Raw genomic sequence first — 23428 nt, forward strand, 5'->3', positions numbered from 1 at the left:
TCCCTTGTGCAGATGATGATATTCCCGACGAGCCATCTTCAAATCTTATTTTGAGTGCGCACATTGAGCTCTACTGTCAATAGCTAAATTGACATTGGGGTTAGGTTTAGGGCTCAGGTTAGGGTTGGGGTCAGGGATAAAATAAGGGTTAGTTTTAGGGTTAGGGTTAGGGTTAGGGCTAAGATTGGGCTGAGTGCTAGGGCTAAGATTGAGGTTAGAGTGCTGTAAAGCATTCCCGCATGGCTGGAAAGAGAGACCCTGAACTGCACAATCAAAGGGTTAGGGTTTGTTTTAGGGTTAGGATTAGGGTTAGAGTGCTGCAAAGTATTCTGGCATTGTTGGAAAAAGAGCCCGTGAACTGCACAATTAAAAGTATTGCATTTTCCGTGTGAAAAGTTAGCCTTTGAAAGCTTTAAGTTTGATGAACTGGAGGGTTTTAATTAATGAAACAAATTATGTAGGGAAACCTATGGCATCTGGCTTGTTCACCATAAAAGAGTCGGCTTATTTTGGCCCACCTGTATTCCGGTATCTTGGAGAAAAAATGTTCTCCAAAAAAAAAAATAAATAAAAAAAAGACATTTGATTGTACCTGTGTCAAAGAGCCCCACGGGAAGGTGTGTTTGTATATACATGTAATTGAAAAGGAAAGTGCCGTATAAATATCTGCCGAAAGCTGGGGGATTCGAGATTATTTGGGGATGACTTTCCTGGTGTTTACCTGCCCGGCCATGGAAGTTTGAAACGCGGGGAGGGAGGGAGGGGGGGTTGCTGACACCGTAATATTGTGACACTAGGGGGCGATGTTTATGATACAGATGTAAATCTGTAATATAAAATACTCTATTTTCTCACCACAAAATGGGGTGGGGTGATTCGATAGCCCATCCCTCGGTAGAACAATAGGGGAATATCCCCACTCCCGGGATTTACGCCCATAAACAGAGACCAGTGGTATGGCTCTGCCACTTTTTCGGAAGACAATCCAAATTTTGGGGGCAAAATTATAATGAATGAAACCAACTCTTTGAAAGCATTTGTAAAAGTTTTCTTATTGAGTATATTGACATGTACCCCATACTCAAAGAACAATGAATCAACAAAGAAAAGGAACTCAGAAAGCACTCTTATCAAAATTGAAGAAGCTTGTTTTGAGGAATATATTCTGCATTGAATTTTTTACCTTGAAATGTAATCACAGCTTTTTTCATTAACATAGAAAGTCGGACTGAGGAAAAATTCCTAAAAGCACAAAAAAGCACTTTTTAAAAAGGCAAAACATATATCAAAACACGTTTTACAAAAAAGATACGAGTATTTTCAAGGGATGTAATAAAAAAACTTTCTTATAATGCATATGCATGGTCCTTAGATCTATAATGGCTGATGGACACTAAATCGAGCAGAAGAGTCTGGTGAGCATAAGAAGCACAAGAAAGGTCCATTGACAGGCTGAGCTGACGGTAGGAGCAGCCCCGGTAGGCCCGCTACCCGGGTAGTCTACTGTGATTCCGCCTATTCCTGTCTCTGTTGTTGAAGGGCGACTGGTTGACACGCCTCCCATGCTGTTCAAGTTGGTGTAGAGAAACGGTGAATCCTGGAATTATGAAAGATGCAGGTACTAACTTTTTTCTATCTTGCGTGATCCAAAAAAAAAATCCATCCGTCATTTTTTCACTGGCAATAAGTTAACATTTGTTTAGGGATTTATTTAAATGTAGGACACGATATTTGAAACTGCGACATTCATTTAGATCCCGATTCAGTTTTGCATACGTTTATGTCACTCTTTCATTTTATTTAGAAATATTCTTAATGTCCTTCCTTTCAGATAAACTAAAATGTACAACTTTCAAACCGTCTCGATGGATTTTTACAAATAAGCACTTATAAATTCTCATAAAATAGCCCAAAGGTCTGGTGAAATATGCCCTCTCTTTTCCATACAAAGGGTGAGAATGGCCCTGTTAGGATGGAAACCTAGCTAATTGTAGTATTATTTTTGTGTGGTGCCATTTTTCAATAAAATGCTTGCATACGAAAATTAAGTTTATGTTTCGTTGAATTTTCGTCCGAAGATGTGTTGCAAAACGTTTGCAAAAACGGTATGGCCCCTTATTGAGTTTCCGATGCAGAAAACGTTTAGTTTTCCATGTATGCGGTTAATCGTTGGCTTTGTGTGTGCTGAGGAATTCAAGTTAGCTCTAAAAATAAATGGCTATGACAGTATTTTCTGGTTTACATTTGGTTCTTAAAGTGACCCAAAAATCTTATATTATTTAGTTCGAACGGAGTAGTGAAATGTTTTTATACGTTATCGTAGCAGGCGGGCATACTTCATGATAAGATGAAAATATTTTCATCGACACGATGAAGAGTAAGCTATCTTAAGACATGACGTCATAACTTTTGAAATGTAACAGAGAAATATTTCATTTTATAGCATACTCAATAAAATACATTATTCTCAGTAACTGCCGGTTGGGGGTGCCTTGTGATATCTGAGGCTGTTGTGTTGCTATGGTAATAAACCCTTGGCGAAAGACCAAGTTCTATTAATCTCACTGGAGGAGAGGGTACTTGCGAAGGAGCAACTCCGGATCTCCTAACAATTGGGTTGCGGGTCATGGATGTCAGACACCATGATACTGTAAGTTTGGTGGGAAACCTTCACTTTGGTTCAGCAGACGATCAAATCAACATTATTTTAACAGAAAAATAATATTTCGTTATTTTTTTCACAGAAGTGTAGGAAATAACTGGGGGTTCATTCGTTGAAATTTCATTTTGCCACCCGAAGCAAAACCTGGATACCTCACTGGTTCAGAATGATAATATTTGGCAAGACTTCCTTGAGGACATTAATAATTAAAGCAACAGTAAATTAGGCATATTTCGTTATTAACCTCGTTTATTGCATGCTTCATGAGAACATGCAAGAACGACCACGTTAAGCGCCCTCTCGTGTAGAGAAGACTGCAAACTATATTTAACCTATGATTAGGTAAATTAGAATCGAGTACACTGATACTTTTGTCTGTCATACAATCCGTTTTCTTATTTACCACAAGGCACGGGTTTCTCCACTGCTTTTTTTTAATGAACTTAGTCTCCTGTTTAATTAATCTATGCTGCTTAACGGCTTGTAAGTGACAGGCAAATATTCTGTGCGTTTTTACGGTTCTTCAGGTGAGGCCTGTTAAGCTTCTTTTAAAAGAAAAGGGACATCCCCAAATTAATTCCTGCAACATACTTTAACTTGTTTTCTTTTATTCTCCAAACTTGGAGGCATTATGACAGCGATACCTTTCAAATGTTTCAAAAATACTTTCCTCGTACTGGCAACGCTTTTGATACCTTGTTCACTATTAACACAGAATTTCTGCAGCCAACAAACAGAAAACAGGTCCTGGCGACAAACGGTTTGTAATTGAAAAAAACAAAAAAACCACAAAAGTTATGCGGTGTTGACCAAGCATTCAGGCGCACGGACTCCTGAAATTCGCTACAAATCGCAGTTACCGGCTTCCATATAGGACTCTTCTGGGTTCCCGGCCCACCGCACTTCCTCCCTGCCCATCCATCTAACCCCAAAAAGGGTTGAGCGACCATGCAAGGGAGGAAACGAGACAAGCCCCTAAGCCCTGGCCGCCGAGTCGGCCATACGTCTCGAACCTGTACTTAGGCGCTCACCTGGACTTCGCGGACAGTCCCAGCAGAAGAGCTTACCCGGTTGGCTAAGGTACTGTTGGTATTTTAGGATGGAAAATTTAATGCTTTATAGCGATGACACAGCACGTTGACTAAAAAACTGAAAAAGGCAACGATGAGATTCGAACTATCGTTCTCACTATCTCCTTTCAGCAAGCTTAACCACTCGGCCATCGCATGCGACAACTATCATAACGTATCTTTCACAAATAGTGCAATAGCATTACTATGCACGGACGTGACGCAACATTATTTAAATAAGTCCTATTCGTGCGTCTTCACGGTTTACTGAGCTTTTCTTTTCTTGCTCCATTGGCTTGTCCAGCAGCATATGCCTTTTGTGAGTTAAGTCAATAAAATCTAGTACACTGTGTTAAATCTGATGCAAGGCTTCTCTTATGTAACTAAGCAAAAACTTGCTGCGAATTACGAGCGCAACAGTGTTTTTAGTACGGAGAATTCAAATTACGTTCACGCGAATTTAAAGAACTCAGTTTTCAGATTTTATTCAAATTTAACTGACAAAAGGCTTATAGAAAGCGACTACCACGTTTATTTTGAGAGTGGCGCAGATTTAACTTTTGTTTTTAGAAAAACAATCAATTATCCCCCATTGATCTAGGACTTGGATCATAATTAATGCTGTTGCTGGATGTCAAAGGGTGTGTTGGGGGTAAACCTTCACGAGTTGCTCGAGTTTAATCTCGTCCCCACAGTCTGCCTTTTTTGACACAGCACACACGGCCATCAAGGTCAGGGTTGGCCTGCTAGTGATCGTTGACTTGATGTTAGAATTTTAAAAGATCGAAATACCTGTTCAAAGTGCTATGCGTTGGTCAGATTTATCATGGTTTGGGATGTGAAAAGCAGCAGTTAGCTACGCAGCGTTACCTCGCTCGGGCAAGTGAATGCTCCATTCGGCTCCCATGAAGTCACTTTACTTCCCACCGGTTGCATCTGGAACAATGTCACAATGTATAACTTGTACTTTGGTGAGGATTGTAAATGATACCGAACTTTCAAGAAAGGAGCTGTACTCAGCAAACTTTACTCCCGGTATATGCTTTGTGGAAAGAATGCTTATGAAAAAAATACCAATCGTTTCAGACTCAAACCCAGTACGATTGGGAAGTTGTAGACAGTGAATCGAAATGTATGCACGAGGGACATTTTGAGATTGAAGGATGGAGCTTGCGTGATTCACATACAACAGCAGAATTTTACTGTAACAAATGAGTTAATAGCAGTGCTGCTTTCTTTTAGGCGAATATTCTGACTGTGTCATATCCATGGGCTTTGAAAAACTAGAAAAGAAATAAAACACAAGGAAAGCAAAAGATATTATTGAAAACCACCAGTCTCTATCTACTCCGCTGCTGAGCATTCACCCCAACGCTGAGTGCTTCTCCTCTTTAAAAAAAAAACGCCATGCCCCCTTCCATCAACCCCCTCCTAAGATTTCAAAGAATACTTTGGAGCGCTGCATTCCACCTTAAAGAGAGTTGTGGGCTGATGCTGTGTGATGGAGACGGTTAACTATCGGGTGTCTCAAGCTTACCATGTTATTCCACAAGCCCTTAGCAGTCTCAGCGTGTCCTTTTGCACTAAAGTGAAAACAGTCTGGTGCCATGTATGAAAGGTCGCCCGATCCCTTATAAAAAGAGGTCAGATAGAGACTTCACCAGTGAAACCTATTGATGTGGATAGATTGCCTATACAAAGAAATTAAATTGTCATGAAGAGCCAGAAACGTCTCGGTTAATTATCATTGTATTAATTTTTAACTGTATTGTTTCTTTCTGATCAAGATGTTGCTAAGGGAGACCAACAGACAAAATTATCCCAGATCAGAAATCTTGTTTTCAACTGGAAACTCGAATCCTTTCGAAGATAAATAGTAAGGTAAGCAAGCTTGCTTCAAAAATCAATTCCTAATCTCCTTTATACACCTCATGAAACAAACTATATCTCATATATACACGACATAGTTACCTCAATCAGTGGGATCTTGGAATCGTGCAGGAACGGCTGGTATACAACAGTGAAGTCTTCTTTGTCGTCAAACGTACCACTGCCAATCAGCGCTTCTAACTGAATCTAATCACAAATAAGAACTATCAACGTGTATCGCGGATTCAGTCGAATGATTTTTATTTTGGACAGCTTATGTCCTGAAAATTATTCAAACGGAAACAAAATTTCTGCCTGATTAGTACTTCTCGTACTTTACACCAATACCTATTCAATGTGACACTTTCACAATGTGCGACGAGCGAGCATTAACCATCCATGGTTGACAACAAACCGTTTCATTCATTTTACATTCAGGCTGACTGCGCCCGATTCCGAAGTCCGTGTCATTGCAACGTTCAGTGAAAAGAACATTTGACATATACCAAGTGGCAAAGCTGCAAGGCCGTGAATTGGCTTAGTGGAGAATATTTGTATCTCAGGTCTTAGGAGAAATACAAGTTTTTGGGTGTTAAAGACACGTATCAAATTAAAGCTGACTTCCTCATCGTCCATTTTCCTTTCAATTTTAATGACATAACCCATGACATTTGAAAATATATCTCTCCATATGTAACCCCTCAAAGCAGTCATGAGGCCCATTTTCATTTTACAAATTGATGCCTACACTCTATTGCATGATAGAGCGAGTTGGAGGGCCTCGGCCTTTAGGGCCGATACTTTCAGAAATACAAGCTGACAGTCCTGCTGGTAGATTCAATCCTCCTTTACAAATCATCCAGACCACGTGCCACGAAAACGAAATGCTCTAATAGCAGAGACTTTGACACCTACATGAATTGTGATTCGGTCGACGCAGGTTAATTTGAGCCTATTTACTGGCCTGCAACCTTCACTCAGGGACTTCATCACTCGCACTCACTACGCTAGTCTTTGTCCCAGTCGTTACCTGGCCTTGCAGCTTTGCTATCGTGTCCGAAAGGCGCTCAATTAAGCACACATCACTAACTAACTGATAAATCATTAAGAATGATGAAGCGAATTTCGTTTTTTCCCCCTGGAAAATAGGTAGTTTCACCCTTTTCATTATTTCATTGATATTACTTAATTCTGTTTCTGTTTTATTTTTTTCGAAGGGAGGTTCCCCTCTCGCCATGCCGATGTAGCTGGATTCTTTACCTGGTACTGCAGCAGCGTTGGCGTCCACTCATTTTCCAATTCCTCATCGGGGACATTCGCAACGCATGGGCAAAAGCCTCTTCAGAGAGAAAAAAGCTAACAGTCTGTAAGTTTGGCAACGTGGAGTGCTTTTCCTATTCCTCTATTGCTTAAAGATAGTGCTTCTCTCCCATTTACCTGTAAAGCTGTTCAGCATGCAGTATGTAATTGCTTTTCCAAGGTACACTGTAAATAAAATCTGGTGTTTCCAGACGAAACATTCCAACACTTTTCACCAGTGTTAACATTTTGGTGTTATTTGAAAACTGTTGGTATTACTGTAACACCCTCGAGTGCACAGTAGCACTTGTAGGTGTATTTAAGCGGTATTTATCAGATAACACCTAAAAGTATTGTTTTAACAACACAAGAGGAGTGTTTGCAAAACTGAATTTTTTTTACCTGTGACTTGCTTTACACACGAATCCCTCGAATTCATTTATTTGTCGGAGGTCAAGAATGCCAATAACATTGACAAAGGTGCGGGGCATCTGTAGATGAGTACGAAAGGGAGGAAATGGCCAAAAAAAATCACTGAATATGCCCCCAAAAGCTCCATTCTTCTCATTGACATACATGGAGCATGGAGGGCATCAACCCTTTCGAAGGAAAAAAAAAGTATGGTGGTAGTCGGCCCTGGTCGGTGTTGTAACCGCGACCAAACACACTGAGCGACCCCTCCAGAAAATTGACCCCAGTTACACCACTGATTCTGCCAATTGCCCTGGGGTTCTTAAAAGCATTTCAATTTTTTGGGTTTTAAGCATGTGATCCTTTGCAGAGTACAAGGTAACTGTATCATTAGAACAACCCCTGAAAACGCACCTTTGACACATATATGCCCCTAGACAACACTACAGGGGGCAATGTTCATATTGCAGCTGTACATCTGGAATATGTATCACATTCAGGCAGAATCGTACATCAGAATGGTATATTTATAGCTTTTAAATGTTGTTTTTGCCCCCTTTGAGCGTTTTTAATCATTGAAGAGTCCAAAAGATTCGTCACAATCCGCTTTAAGTTTTGTGGTCACCATGAAGAAGTCAGCGTACGGACGGGGGAAGAGTCAATAGCTCATCCCCCAAACCAAACCGGGAGATATATACCCCCCTCCCCCGGGATTTACACCCATGACACTGGTGTATCTGCATTATTCCTCTGCTTGCTCGTAGCGTGGCCTACCTTGTTATGCAACACCTGTAAGGCCCTGCGGACGTTGTTGACGTATGCTCCGGGAGAGTACAAGGTTTTGTCGTTGCACAAGTCACAAAGGTCATTACCCCCAATGAAGATAGTTATCAGCTTCCAATCCTTCTCGTAGTCGACGCTAGCTTCATCTTTCATCTTTTGCACTAAGCGCTCTGCTTGCTCCTCAATTTCGCTTTGATGGGATGTAGATAAGAAAACACTTCCTTTTTAAATATAAGGAAAAATTTGAAGTTTCACAATAGTTGCAGGAATTCACCCGACAATATCGTCCGCTAACAGAACAAATCGTCCTGAACGCGCGCTTTTGGAAGTTAAAACCCATTTCCTATAAAATGATTATTGGAAAAGAAAAATGTATCATGTGCCCATGGCTTTGAATGCTGCCTAATTTAAGGAGCATTTTATTCGGCCCTAGATTAAGTTGGCAGCACAGCGACATAGCTCCTAACACAGGGAATTCTATCGGTACTTACTAGGCCACTGCTCCTGGGAAGGCCACGTTCATTCCCGCGTTGCTTGTAAACCATGAACCCGTCCCCACGCCGTAACCCTTTAGAGACGGGTTGTATTTCCGAAGAATATCTACAAATGGAGTAGTAAACCACCATAAGGCCTGCATCTTTCATTGTCAATGGACCCAACGACGCATCCAACATGGATATAATCATGTTTGCAGTTTGACCAAAATCATCCATTTGCAATTGCGTGCATAACGTTCTCAACATCCGGACGAGGCAGGGTAATATTCAAGGGCGTATTGAAAACCTGCATTGGGGGGGGGAAGAGAATTTTTCGGGGGTGTGTGTCAAAACTGATTAAAACGTTCTCCAACAGGGCATCTGGTTAAAACTGTTAACAGAAATGGCATAATCTTTTTCCCTCAAGCATTTTGAGTAAAATCTTACTAGCAAGTGTTGGCACTGTCTCGTAACTCTCATCCCCACCATGGCTGGATGGAGAAAATATAAACAAAAGAATAAAAACTTACACAATAAAATTCGACGATACACAAAGAATAGTGTGCAGCCAAATTATGCACATTAAAAAAACGACTTGGATGATCAGGGTCACAACATGACATTGTGGCTCGGGTATGTTAGAGGTGCGGTTATCTGGGAAGGGAGCTTCAGAAATATTCCTCAGAGATCCGTCCATGTGCCAAAAAAGACTGCTGGAGAAAATGCCTGGAAAACTCGACCTGCCCACAAGACAAATTTATTTGGTGAAAGCATCAAAGATTCTTTCCAATTTGAACTAAAACCGTTGGCGTATGGGGGTGGCATCGTTTTATTTATCAGTTTTTTTGAAGGATTTGAAATCGTCTACATTCTTGAAACGATACTACCACCTTTCTGTAGGGTAGGAGTTAAGGATTCTTTGCAGATGAAAAGCTTTGAACAATCGGGTTTTTTCGGGGGGGAATCCATCTTGAACCACCCACTGGACCTGGAAAAGCCACTGACCGGAAAGTAAGTTTTTTAAACAAGGCTTGATGTTTCAGGGAGCATCTGGAAAGTCTGGTACCTGAAAGACTTCCCTCTGTATTGGTACAATAACTGCGGCAATGAACAAGCTCCGCCTCCATTCGCTGCCTGAGATATAAAAATAGGAAACGTCTTTAAAGGTTTTTTTTTTACTTTTCCCACAGGCGACCTAATAGTGTTTACAATAAGTTGAAGTAAAGGGACATGGCTAATCTGGAGTACCAGTCGTTTTGGGGTGTAGAATTTAGCTGCTCACTCAAGAAAAATGTTTCTGAAGTGTTTCAAATTATATCGATGTTGTTTTAAGTCCGGAAGGGGACGGTGAGAGAAGTGTCATTATTTTTATTTTCTTGCACGGGGTATCTTTCATCAGTGAAGTTGTGATGAATAATTAGATCTACCTTGCATTTTCCTTAGATAATCAAACTAGTCTGAAGCAGTTTTAACACAAGTTTCTCACTGGAAAATGGTTGAAACCTTAAATGTGCAAAACTCTCAACTCATTTCTGATCACAATCCAACATTTCACTACAATTATTTCAAACAAACCTACTGTCAGCGAATCTCCAATGGCTCCAATCACTTTGATATCTGCAGGCCGTAACATGTGAACTGAGAAAAGTACAAAAAGCTAGTCATTACACGCATGTCCACACCTGACATCAGTGCTTGAATGAAACTGATCATTGCTACATTGTTTAGATACTGGGTTGGCATTTAATGGGAAGACAGTAGGTATAAAATTAAAATCCAACTTTCCTTTCCTAGAGCAAACGTCTGTTCATTGAGATGTGTAGGACTATTCAGGGTTTGGGGGAAGAGGGAAATGTGCTTTTTTTCCTGAAACGATTGTTTATTTTGTTCTTTCAGTAAAGACCTCCTAATTTAGGAATTGAAACCCCTAAAGTGTCCCCCTGGGGGAGTTCCACCCTCTCTGCTGGAGTTCCAACCCCCCTCCGCCCCCCAGATATGTCCCTCATCAGCCAGCCTCTTAATCTTGGAAACAGCGAAGGAAATATAAAGGAAGCAAATCTACCTGAATTTGGTGGTGATTCCGATGGTGGGAGGATTTGACACGGAAAAATCTGTTGCTCGCCGTACTAAAATAAAGAATAAGTAAATCAGTGACATTATTCTGAAACTGCATAGTATGATAAACCTCACAGATACCTATTTGTACCAATACAACCGACAACTCGGACTCATTATAGTGTTGGGGACTTCACGTTACTACACACTCCACAGTGATTAATAAACTGGCTTGTTTTGTCCGCTGAAAGTTACTTGACCGAAACAGAAACAAGATTTTTAGAGCCAAGTATACTCTGCCTTCCATCCACCCTATCCTCCTACCACCATTCGTAGAACAGTGTTTATGTGTAATGAAGAAACTGGGGGAATCACCTCTTGGGCCATCCAGTTCGTAAGTGTGACATCACTTCAGTTTAAACCACGCCCACTGCGCATAGAGTTTCATGGAACCATGGAACCGGAAGTTAACGCGCAACTTTAGAGTTCGTCCAATGGGAGCCTACAATTAGTGGCGCGTCTGCGTGTGTGACGAAGTCACTCATGGACTGGATACCGAAGTGAATATGTCACGGCGCAATCAACTGTGTGTAAAAGGCATTGGCGCAAGAACCCGCGCGTGAACCAACACGCGCGCGTACTCCTTTCGTTGGCACTACACATTGATCTCCACTATAAAGAAACTCCACTTTCTGGTTCAAAATGACGTCATACTTCGGTAATCTTTAAAGCCCATTCCATATCACTTTTACAGGATAAAAACGACATTGTACATAGAATAGAGCACATAAAAGTCAGGACACTAGCATTGAAGGGGAAAATGATAGCACAGGACAGGTTAAAGCATGGATGCAAAATGACTTGTAAAAGAACATTCACGACAGCTAATGTTTTTGTGATGAACAGCTGTATGGCCAAATGCCCAAATGCCAGCAATATGCCCTTTAAAATGGCAGTTAGACTAAAACTGAAAACTAGGTTGGATGGGACAAAATGGCAAACAAACACTTGAAAAAACACAATGGATATTTTCAAAGGTTGCGCCAAAAAAAAAAAAGATTGCGAAAAATACATTTGTAGGCCATATCATCCATCTTACCGTTGTAAAGCTGGTTTTTGATGGATTCACTGTCTTTCCTTATTTTCTGCTCTTACCGGCCATGTTGGATCCCCCGTACAGTTATAGCCCGGCAGTAAAGTGATAAGATCCCGGATGGTCCGGTTCCAGTCGTTGTAATCATCTCCAATCACGCCATCGTAGTCATACTCAAACTCTGAAACTCGAAGGAAAAGTAAGGGGCCACATAATTGTAAGTCCGATTCAAATGTTTATTAATAATTCAATGTTGGACAAAATGGGCCCTGTCATTTACGAAAACCTTGAGGCTCTGCTAAATAGGCCTGTTGTGACGTTGTCTGAGTAAGCCATTAATGCATTAACCAATCATTATAATGGTTTGTCTATCATGTCCTGATTCTTAACAGAATGGTGATCCATGCTGACCAGTCAATATGTCATGTAAAATATAAGTCTCGAGAGCACAGTTTTGAAATTGGACAATAATTAGCCTTCCTTCCTTAGAGGGCTTAATTGAGAAAGTACAAGCTCCTCTGCCCATTCGAGGCCCAAAATGGATGCTACACAAAGGTACGGTTTACTTGCTCAAAAACTAACATACCTATTACCTATTACTCGCAACCAAACTGATTTTGAAACAAACGATCATTGGAGTCATGGGGAGGGGGTGCTCCCCTCTGAAAGAAATCAAAAGAGAAAAGGGGGAAAGAAAAGGAAAACTCAAAGGAAAAAAAGGATTAAAGGGGATAGAAGTCACAACCCTGCAAGATAATACCTAGAAATTGACCCCCCTCCTGCCTTTGACGGTTTGTCAGCTGGCTACCGATAAGTGTTTTGCCTCCTCCCGAAAAAGACCCGGCAAAACCTATGCAAACCATTCTTCACAATAACAGTCACCCTGCGTGCCCAACCTCAGCGCGTCTTTGCCAATGGAATAATGACGTCTTGCCCTCTCACATCGCCTATGGCCAAGAGTTTGCTTCGTTGACTTTACCACACAATGTTCACTTGCCCCATTACGTTTCCAAAAGGTTCTCCAAGAATAACCCTCAACCAAAGATCTGGAGCAGGTATAGCAATGTAAATTACCCTTTTTCAGGGTATCTGAAGGAGAACAATTATCGCCGATTTGGTCTCAATTAGGATGCAGTCATTTTAGATGGCATTGGGATGTTAAGATGTGCTGCATCCTGGACCCGGCGAGCCAGAGCTCTAAGCTCTCTCTGCCGATTCTTACCTTGTTCAGTTCCGTGGATGGCTACCACCACAACCAGCAGGAGTGTCCACACGGAAAACAGCCAGGCTTTTCTCAGATAGTTAGGTCGAGACATACCGAGTCGTGCATGCACCACATTTGCAATTGTAATCCGAAGCTGCTGTTGATTTCAAGTTAGAGTTCCAAAGCGGTTTTTCTCTCTAAAGTGCTTATATGACTTAGCGGATTGCACTGCAAGTCAAGAAACGCTACAAGAAACAACCAAATCGCAAGACTGTGGCTGGTTGCATATGCGTCCCGATTCCAGGTTAACTCCCAAGCTCATGCGAAGATTCATCGTGTTGAGTTGATAAATGCATGCTCCCGGATTTATTTAAGCGATTTACACTGGGGGCTTAAAAGATTACAAAGATATTTGAATAACCTGAGGGCATCGGTGGATCCTGGAGGGGCCGTGCTAAGGGGTATCCCCCTCTATCCAAAAGGGTCCTATTGTTTTTGAAATATAATGAACGGCGATTTCCGTCCTTCCCAAATCTTGTAAACAGCCTCAAAATCTAGCCTCATCCCTCAGAGATGCCTTAAAAACTTACACAAAGAACCCCCGTTTAACTCCGAAGGAAACCAAAATCCGCCCCCTACAGCAAAATTGACTTCTGGATCCACCCTTGCCTGAAGATGGATGATCACTTTATTTGTTCCCATGTTGTGTATAGGTACAGTGTGTCACGTGCACCTTTCATGTTTACGAGTGTTTAGGCGCACTTTGAAGCTCACGCCATGTTTATTTCGGGCCTAGGGCACTAGGTCTCATTGGTCCACCAAGCTTCGTTTACGTATGTCCTTTGCCATAGTGGTTGGAGGACCGCGGGCCACTGTGGCTCTATAGAAAAAGTTCACACATACACAAAGTGTGACGTCAACACTATAGGCTCATGGTTTGCATATTTGTTTCCACTCTTGAATGCGTTAACCTAAATGAGCATTTCATCGCATCCTTTTCACAGGTTAACATTTTAACACAAAAGGACGCGTGTGAGGATTTTTGTATTGCGACTGTATATGTTGTTATTACGGTCAAAGACATTTCTTTTTTATTCTCTCGTTTAATTTTGCTTTTAAACATCCGCTCTTGTCTTTCCCGTTTCAAATAACTTGGCTTTTTAATTCACTCCTTGAGGGAACCTCAATAACAGTGCCACTTACTTTACTGAGCAAAAAATAGATCGACCTGAAATCAATACTCCAAACAATGATATCTTTTGTATCTAAATGTATTTGCTGGAGAGACTGGATGTACCAAGTAACGACCAAGCCCCGCAAACACTACAATATTCGACCTCTTGTCAATTGTAGTCAGGTTTACTTTATCCGTTTACACAGATGTCATAATTCTTGTCGCAATCAACTTTGTGATCACCACTCGGTGAACATTACCTGTAAGGTTATCGTTTTGACCCATATAACCAATTAGGCCCTATGCCTACATTAATTATTAATACAAATGCGGCTGCACAAACATTTTTGCAATATACCTCCAGCCAAATGACAATCCATCATTGAACCCATAAAAACAGCATGAATACTGGGCTATGGACGTCTCTCAATCTGTCACTTTGGCCATCAGTTCTCAGCAACTCGCCGGGAGGGGTGATGATCCTCTAAATACTCCATCCAATGGATAAGCAAATTCGGATTAAAATGTCAACCTGATAACTATACAGATTTATCTAGTTGTCAATACAGTATAGCAATGTAAATGTCGGTGTTGAATGAACGTCATTTTTTCCAACCCCCAAGGTACCTAAAACATGATAAGATACCGTAGCGTCCAAAGTTTCAAGATCACTATTTAGTAGGAATAAAGCCGTTCAGAAGCATGCATGCCAGATCTACCAGAGTCCACTGGAATATGCTTGGATACATTCAGACAACCTTTTCATACACATTACTGCAAATTCCGGCTTCTTAACTAATACCAAAAGCTAAAGTACTTACAACGCATTTTTGTGATTTCTCAACCTTAATTCTACATTCAAAGTCTGTCGAAATGGGACAATGTCTGATTATATGCACACCAGTGAAAAGTACGTTTTCAGGCTCTTGTCGAATCAGGAGTGTATACATTTTAAAATCTTGGTATATCTTTACTGCCGAAAAACCTGGACACTGCAAGAAAAACAAGTTGACAAAGGATTGCAGCTCAGAGTTTGAGTTCAAATACTTTGATTATAAAAGTGGTCTGCAAAAATAAGAAAGCCAGAAATTATGTAAGATGGAGACTTGGAAAAACAAAGCAAAACTCCAACATGATAAGAATCCAGAAGGACAAGGCAAGCTTAGATGCGCTTCCTGAATCCCCACTCCCAGTATCCATGGTAGTGATTACAACGTCCCTGTCCGTCGATGTCATCGCAGGTTTGTCTGGTGTGGCAGCCTGTCTACTGTTCAGGTTGGTGTAAATAAACGGCAACACCTGCACGTTGGAGAAGGTCAAACGGAACAGATCAACAGCTAATCTTTCATGATATTAATTTATGAGGCTGGGCACCGAAGCAACAACTAAAAGGATGGGTTCCTCCATCAGCTTACCTCTGTTGGGCAAGTGAAAGGTCCGCCAGGTGCCCATGCTCTAGCCTTACTGCCTACGGGCTGCACCTGTAGAATACATAGGCCTGATTGATTGCCAGAGTATGGACAAGTATGAAAACAACAAATTTGCTTTGTCTACAGTAAGAGTTTAATAAGATTTCGGCCAACTTCTTGGTGTGATGCAGCACATCATTTAAATTCATAGGCTTACTATAAAGGATATCGTTGGCTTTTGGGAGATTGGTAAAAAGCTGGAAAGCAAAGAGAATCCTCCATTAACGAGCGAGCGTAAAGAGGAGTGGTACTTATGAAGAATGATGGTAAGCAGCAAAGACTGTATCCTATAGAGTCTAGTCAGCTCTGGCAGTAGCACATAGGTCATAGCTAGTACATGCATACAGGACCCAACCACTCCGAGCTTAGGCTGAGGGGTTAGGGGTCAAACATTTGGCTCGGCTTGCTCTCTTACCATGTTATTCCATAGGCAGTTACCAGTCTCCGCATGACCCTTGGCGCCAAAATGGAAACAGTCTGGTGCCATGTACGAAATGTCTCCAGAACCCTATAGAATTGAATACAGGCGGCCTTTTGAAACATAACTTTTTCATAATGCGCGATCTAAAGTACTTGCTGTTTGCACAGGAGCTTGATACCTTCATTAGAATACTGAACATAATGAAAAAAAAACCACCGAATATTAGTTTAATGGTTGAAGGTATTGTCGTTGAGTTATTTCTTCCATCAAATTCTTTGTTTGAAACGGCGTGCTGAATTTTTGTCGGCGGTAAACACAGAAAATTCAGGCATAAATTCTTGGAAAGGGGCCAAGTTTCGAAACTCACGTCAACCAACGGTAGTTTGGTCTCATGGAAAAACGGTTGATAGACTGCTGTGAAGTCATCTTTATCGTCGAACATTCCGCTGGTAACCATCCCTTCCAACATATCCTGAAAAGTAACCACGGATGGAATTCTTGGTTAATCTTGGTTCTTAAGAATGATTCATTTTTTTATCAGAGGAATGGCGTCACATGATGATGTAAAATAACTCTAAGATCTACCTGATACTGCTGCAGAATTGGTAGCCACTCATTTTGTAACTCTGTCTCCGTGGCATTCGCAACACATGGACAGAAGATCCTGTGAATCAAAGAAAACAATCTGTTTCCACTTTTGGTCAGATATTACCCCTAAAGGTACCGGGGCGGAATGCACCTTGCCCTCCCCGACCTTCTCCCCAATATCGCGGCAATGCATTTTCAGTGCCAAGCTGACTTTCCATCTGACAGCTGTCGCAGGTGGGCGTGATGAACTTTAAAGGACCATAACAAAAAACATATGTTGTAACTTTCGCAACTGCATAGGTAGAGCAGGAGATGTTCTACATGCAAAGGAAGTCTTGAGGGTTCATTTACTGATATTGCCCATTACTTCTTTTTTATCTGGTTGTGCTGCGCTCTTTTATTACACGTGAGCAATTACCGACCGTGAGCAATGAATTAGTAATTTACCTGTGGCTGATATCACAAAGCAATCCGGGAAGCAGGTTTAATTCTCGGAGGTCAAGAATGCCCACAACACTAACCAAAGTCCGAGGTAACTGCAGCAGGAGTATAAAACAGTAAGAGAATAAAATACATTAACGGGTCCTACCGATGTTTTCCTTTAATCATCATTCGACCGCTGCGGAGCAGTCGACCACAATCTTCACGTCGATCCTGTGCTTTCCTTTGTAAACATAAACGTTCATTATGCTACTTTGTATTTTCTTCTTTGTACAAAACTCTTAATCTCTTTTAGGTTGTGTATTGAAAACTGCACTTTAATTGAAACATTCTGTGATTTATAGCGTAGTACACAGACACTCTTGTATAATACAGGCCTTGTGCGTACCCCTTTGACCCACTGACCAGTTACCGATTATATTAATCTAAAGGTTTCTCTTGAATAAGTGAGCCGAGCAAGGAAAAAGAAACTCGCTGATAAAGCGAGTTCTCTTCCATATCCAATAATGATTCGCTAGATCTGTCTCTAAAGATCTTTAATTTTTACTCACAAATCTTTTGGTGTTAGAATAGAATTCGAATAGTTTGTGGCTATTGTCGCTTAGTATCTTCGTTATTTGAAATGTACAGTTTCTATTGTCCTCATTATTTGTCAAGTAGTGTTCACACAGACATACCTGATCGTGCAGCACCCGTATGGCTCGCTGTATGTTACCGATGTACGCGCTCGGTGAGTATTTCTCCTTATCCTTACACACTGCACAAAGGTCATTGCCCCCAATAAAGATTGTCACCAGCTTCCAATCCTTGTCGAAGTCGATGCTAGCGTCGTCCTTCATCTTCTGCACCAGATTCTCTGCTTGTTCAGGAATATCACTGATTGTGACATTAGCAGAAGAGATATCATCAAAGTGACATTCAATGGAAACTTGAAAGGTAAAACGCGCAGTTACGACGGACGTCTTACCAGAATTCCGAGTGCTGTGACAGTTGAGGATGTCAATAGGTTCAGTGTGTATTGGCAATAGCCTACAGACAATGAGATACACTTGCTCCCTTTGGGCAGACTTTCTACTTTTCTGGAGGTGAACCGGAAACTTAACCAGGAAAATTTCAAAGGGGGGCTTGGGGCCAGATACGCACACAGTTTCTTTTCAGGAGGTGCTGAATGCAATTCCTTTTCTTTTCTGTTTGTTTGTTTGTTTGTTTGTTTTTTTGGCTTATGCATGAGTTGTGTACATGTCAAAATTTCGAAACGGGGAGGGGTGTAACTACTGAAGGCACCGGTAGGGAACGGGTCACTCCACCACGCATGCCCCCCTGTATTTACGCAAATGATGTAAACATGAATATACTCACAGTGCAACTGCGCCGGGTATCGCCACATTCATCCCAGCATTCTGCGAGGACCAGCCTCCAGTCCCAACACCGTATCCTTTCAAGTTGGGATTGTATTTCCGAAAAATGTCTGTTGAAAGAAAAAATTGTGAATAATTACCATAACTATAAAAAGTCTCGATCTCTGGGCTTTACAGGAGTCGGACTGAGAACTCTTCAAGAAAGAATAATTTGTTGTGCCTCTTTAGACCAAATGTTTCATCAAAATGCACATGAAAACCCATCCAATATGACATGAACACTAGAAGAGCTTTGCTTTATAAGTAGTTGACAATTTTCCTAGCGTCAGGCCGGTCCCACTCGAACAAACACGAACGCGATTTTGTCACGTCAGATCAAATACAGACGCTGCAAATTTGCCAAAAAATGAACACACTTCAACTCATACAACTTTTGCCAGGCGAGGATCCTGGTGATGGGGATGGGGGTCGAAACGTCTCCCCTTGTCTGCTCAGAGACAAATAAAGGTTAAAAAGTGCACAAAATAATTTGAAAAGGAAGGAAATTTGAACGCAAGATAGAATTCTGCAGATTCTCCTCATTTGTCCTTAAATAGAGACTAAAAACTGTAAGGTCTGACCGTTCCCCAGGAAAAATTCCCGGATCTGCCCCTTTTTTGTTGGAAACTTTTTTGAAGAAAGATTCGCTTTGGCATTATACCGGAGTGTGAACCAGCCTTGACTCAAAACTTTGTGAACGTTTTACACCGCTGCTAAATTCTGCTAAATTCTGCTAAAAACGATGGTAGTTTTTTGCCAACAAAGTTTAATAACTTAGATTCTCCAGGCCAAGACCTTAAAAAATAACGCTACTCAGTGATTCCTTTTCAGAGTGAATAAGGATATGAGCTTTGACATTTTCTAAAATCTTCTAGCCTTTCATGCCGTATGCTCCTTTGTCTCTGACAAAAAAACAATGTTAACTCCGTCAAGAAAAAATACGTTTGGATGCTCTTACTGGCCAGTGTTGGGACTGTCTCATAACTATCATCTCCGCCATGACTGAAAGGAATAAAAGCAATATTGTTTGAAACTTTGAATAGGCTATCGATGTCTGAATAGTCATGCATCTGCACCAAACTATGAGTATAAAATAAAGCTTTCGGTCCACAATAAACGAAGAAAAAAGAAACTCAGGGATGCCATACAGTAGCATTCTGTTTGTCATGTTACAATGAGTTGTCACTGACTACATTTTAGTGCGTACATCTTGCAGGCAATGTATTTTTCTCTCCAAGGAGGATACTCTCATTATGGGGCCAAAATGAAGCTAATCGGAGTATCAAAGAGTAAACTCATACGATTTAGAATTTAGTAATGCTAGATTGAAAGAGTCTGATAAAGAAAGCACTTTAGCTGCAAACTCAATTATTATCGACACAGGATTGAATGAAGTTCCAAATTGCAGTCCCATATCATTGCTGAGTTGGTCGCTCAGTCAAAAACGTTGTAGTTTTGCCAGTGGTTGTTTAACGAATAAAAAACACTGCCACCTTCGGTAGAGATGGAGCGTCATTTCCGAAAGTGAAAAATTAGAAAGGTCCTAAAACATCTTGGGAAAGGTTGATGTCAGTAGGCCCACCTAAATGCTTTGCCTCTGTATTGCAGTAGCATCTGTGGCAATGAGCATGCTCCACCGCCACTGGCAGCCTGAAACGAACAAGAGCAAAGCAGTGGAATGTACCAATCTGTTATTGAGAAACTTAAATACGAGATGGCATCTGTCGAATGGATCGCTTTTTGCCTTCAGATGACCCAATGGCTCTCTTATAGGCTTAACATCACTAATAATACGTCATACATGACACATACAGGCGGAGTTGGTACTTCGTATGCCCAAGCCTGATAAGATCATGGCTCCTCACATTTCAATGGTGATGATAAACAGTTCACCATAACTGCATACCCTGTGTATTTTACAAACTAATGTTTATGGGCGGCCTCATTTGGCACCCAATCCACCAATTTTCGAAATGATGAAAGCAACGCTAAATTTTCACCCAAGGGCGATACACGCCCAATCTGTAACAAACAGAAATAACAGTTGGTTAAGTACGGCCGCTCGGCACTGTCTCATCTCCACCTAACTTTGGTTTGGGAAAAAACCTCGGCACAGTTGCTTTAATATTTAGTAGCTTATCCTACGTCCGCGAGGGTTTTCGGCTGATAAAAACACCAGTATTCATCTGCAGTTAGTGGAGATCGCTAGCTTTGTTGTTTAATTTAATTTTAACAGTACCTATCCACATTGCGTATTTCTGCAGATTACTTACGGAAAGCGAATCCCCTATAGCTCCTATCACATTGATGTCAGCAGGACGCAACCTGTGAACTGACAATTTCACAAAAGAGAGAAAGAAAGAAAGAATCACCCCTAAGGAAGTAAGCATGCTGTCACTACCTTTTTTCTCAGTTTAAGAGCGGATGGGGGGGGGTCAACTTGGGCTAACCCCGAAAAGGATTAATTTACTTCCCTTTCTTCCAAATGCCATATAAAAATCCACCAATATATAGCATCACCAAGAAAGGCTACGTGAAGAAATGTCCATGTTTTTGCCTACCCCCTCGAAAAACACGTTTGCCACCCTCGACAATCTGGTCAAGGGTTAGTTCTTGGATGGTTAGCTTTTCGTTAGTTTATAACCCTTCTAGGTGTGTTTGGGTCATAATACGCTGCAGGAAATGTCAGTACCCATTATGTAGAAGACGTGTCAGTAATCACGCCACATCTAAAGTGTTTTCGTCTTTGGGTTTTCTCAACAATCACGTTTCCTGTTTCCATCGCCGTTCCCTACCCTCTCGTTTAGATTCCCATAATTCCTTGAAATACACCCCTTTAGTACACGAATGGCGAAACAGCACCCAGTTTGACTCGAAGTCTCACCTGAATTCGGAACTGACTGAGAAGGAGGAAGGATTTCACACGGAAAGATCTGCACCTCGCCGTACTGAAACAAAAACAACACAATTCATGTGATCATTTGTTTTTTTCAATCCTAGTGTTTGAATTCACGCTTTCTGCTATACTGCTTGCTCATCCATCCATCGGTTTGGATATTTATTTTTATTATCTTACCGGCCACGATGGATCCCCTGTACAGTTATAGCCTGGCAGTAAAGTGATAAGATCCTGGATGGTCCGGTTCAAGTCACTGTAGTCTTGGTCAAACACTCCATCATAATCATGCTCAAAATCTAAAGATATTGGAAAGAAAATCAGGGTAAATGTTTGTGTTATTTAAAACATGGACACAAGAGTAAGAGTAGGCCTCTAACAGAAGAAGAAGTAGTTCAGTTGAAAAATTGAAGTCGTTATCCCCAATTTACAATCTTGTTCAGATTGCACTGCCAAAATACTTGCTCACCGGCCTGACAGCCCAACTTGTGTCCAAAGACACACGAAATCCTACTATCCCCACAGGTTTCTTTTAGCTGTGTTACCACACTACGGGCTTTGTGCCAATCCCTTCGCGATTCTCCCGTGACAAACAAGGGTCTTCCAATAAAATGAAAATGAAGATTAAACAGTGGCCAGCGAAAAGAGCACGAATGGTTAGACTATAAACACAATGTAACCCCCCCATTTTAATATGGTGCGGCAATGCATTCCACGGGGTATCGAACTTTAGTAAGACAACTGAAGCCTCATTAGGTCCTGCACTTAAATACAAATACGACCAACCCAAATATCCTGAGTACAATTCCTTGTCCCAGATTGCGTTTACAAATCTTTACAGGGGAAATTAAAGTGATGGCTAAAATCAATTCCACAACCTGACTTAGGCATCTGCGCAGCTTGAAGTCATACAATTTTCGCATGATGTGCTTACCTTGCACCAATTCGGAATACACTACTCCCACTGTCACCAGGAACACAAAGACTGGAAAGAAGGGTCTGCCACTGTAAATCATGACTGGCGTTCAATCAAAACTTACGACGCTTGAAATGAAACTAACGAATTTTAGCAACAGGAAAAAAATCGAGCAACGTTTTCGCGAGACACCGTGTTGTCATCAGACAAAACTCGGTTGCCACACAAGAGCGCTAGAGCAACTAACACACTTCAGTTGTGATGTTCCTCAGTCATCAGATAATTTGTACTTAACCAGTTCATCTAGCGATTTACTTTATGGATTTGGAAGATAGCAATAATAACAAAGACTGCAATTAGGAGACAAATTGAAGATTGCTTCAGACGACAAGATGGCTGTGTTTATTTACTCGCATCAGGTCACGCAAACTCATAATTGACAGTCTGGTGACACAGATCTGCTGTGGGTCAAAAGACAGAACTTGCAATATCTAGACGGGTTATACGTTTTCAGAATGATCCATTCAAACAATGTCATATTGGACACTCAAACGTTGTTTCTCATTGTTGGTTTTCTGTATAATTTTCTGGAAAAATAGTCCCAACTACAAGCTTTAAGCTGGAGAGTATCATCGCTCTCCTTATGAATGTTAACTTAAATTTTGAAAATAAATCGTCAGTTTTTGGAGTGTATGTAAAAATTAATGTTAGGGAAATAAGATGTACACAATAGGCTAAATGGCGTTCCCAGACAGATTGGGGGAGATCCACCCGGACTTGATATGTTTTTGTTCCAAGTTTCGAAGTTTCAAGAAAGTGAAAACACAAACACTACAAGAAGCGGAAGCAACACTTCTCTTGAAGGAGGATGCTTGTTAGGACCGGAAAGAAGTCAAATCCTTTCAGACAACCCCAGCCTCAAAACCTTGATACGCTCCTGTGTGGTCTCGGTTCCGCTATGTAATATGCTCAGCCGTACACCGAATGAATATCATTAAGAGGATCGTCATCCGCCCAGCCCTGTCAACCTGAAGAGAAATGGTCCGGAGGATATTGAGAGAGAAATGTGTCCTGAAGCAGAAATTTGGACATTTCTGTATGTGGCCTTTTATACTCTACTGAGGGATGAGCAAATTTTTGCGGAATTTTACACGCTTTTCGAAGAAGAGGAAGTAATAGTGTCCCCCACATCTCTCTTTTCTGA

The 23428-nt window shown here is 41.2% G+C and overlaps 2 protein-coding genes across 3 annotated transcripts; both read right to left on the reverse strand.

Moving 5' to 3' along the window:
- Positions 1 to 988: 988 nt before the first annotated feature.
- On the reverse strand, positions 989 to 13274 carry LOC147800332 (phospholipase B1, membrane-associated-like). 2 transcript variants are annotated; one of them, XM_087147661.1, is made up of 14 exons: positions 12941 to 13274; positions 11781 to 11905; positions 10633 to 10696; positions 10150 to 10208; positions 9637 to 9704; positions 9018 to 9061; positions 8586 to 8694; positions 8086 to 8284; positions 7303 to 7391; positions 6862 to 6940; positions 5704 to 5808; positions 5270 to 5362; positions 4603 to 4668; positions 989 to 1597 (listed from the first exon to the last, which is right to left on the reverse strand). In XM_087147661.1, exons 1-14 carry the CDS (start codon positions 13032 to 13034, stop codon positions 1394 to 1396), a joined length of 1398 nt encoding a protein of 465 aa, XP_087003787.1. In that variant the 5' UTR covers positions 13035 to 13274; the 3' UTR covers positions 989 to 1393. The 2 variants fall into 2 exon arrangements, with proteins under 2 accessions (XP_087003787.1, XP_087003790.1); XM_087147664.1 differs by having other exon boundaries at positions 995 to 1597; positions 11781 to 11899; positions 12941 to 13272.
- Positions 13275 to 14177: 903 nt separating this feature from the next.
- Positions 14178 to 23418, reverse strand: LOC147800333 (phospholipase B1, membrane-associated-like). The gene is made up of 14 exons (XM_087144318.1): positions 22243 to 23418; positions 21489 to 21607; positions 21297 to 21360; positions 20686 to 20744; positions 19995 to 20062; positions 19371 to 19414; positions 18375 to 18483; positions 17693 to 17891; positions 17022 to 17110; positions 16572 to 16650; positions 16354 to 16458; positions 15981 to 16073; positions 15512 to 15577; positions 14178 to 15395 (listed from the first exon to the last, which is right to left on the reverse strand). Exons 1-14 carry the CDS (start codon positions 22322 to 22324, stop codon positions 15186 to 15188), a joined length of 1386 nt encoding a protein of 461 aa, XP_087000444.1. The 5' UTR covers positions 22325 to 23418; the 3' UTR covers positions 14178 to 15185.
- Positions 23419 to 23428: the final 10 nt, after the last annotated feature.

This window comes from Acanthaster planci, linkage group LG01, assembly GCF_054643075.1.
Source record: "Acanthaster planci isolate LZ-2023a linkage group LG01, COTS_SCS, whole genome shotgun sequence".
NCBI lineage: Eukaryota > Metazoa > Echinodermata > Asteroidea > Valvatida > Acanthasteridae > Acanthaster > Acanthaster planci.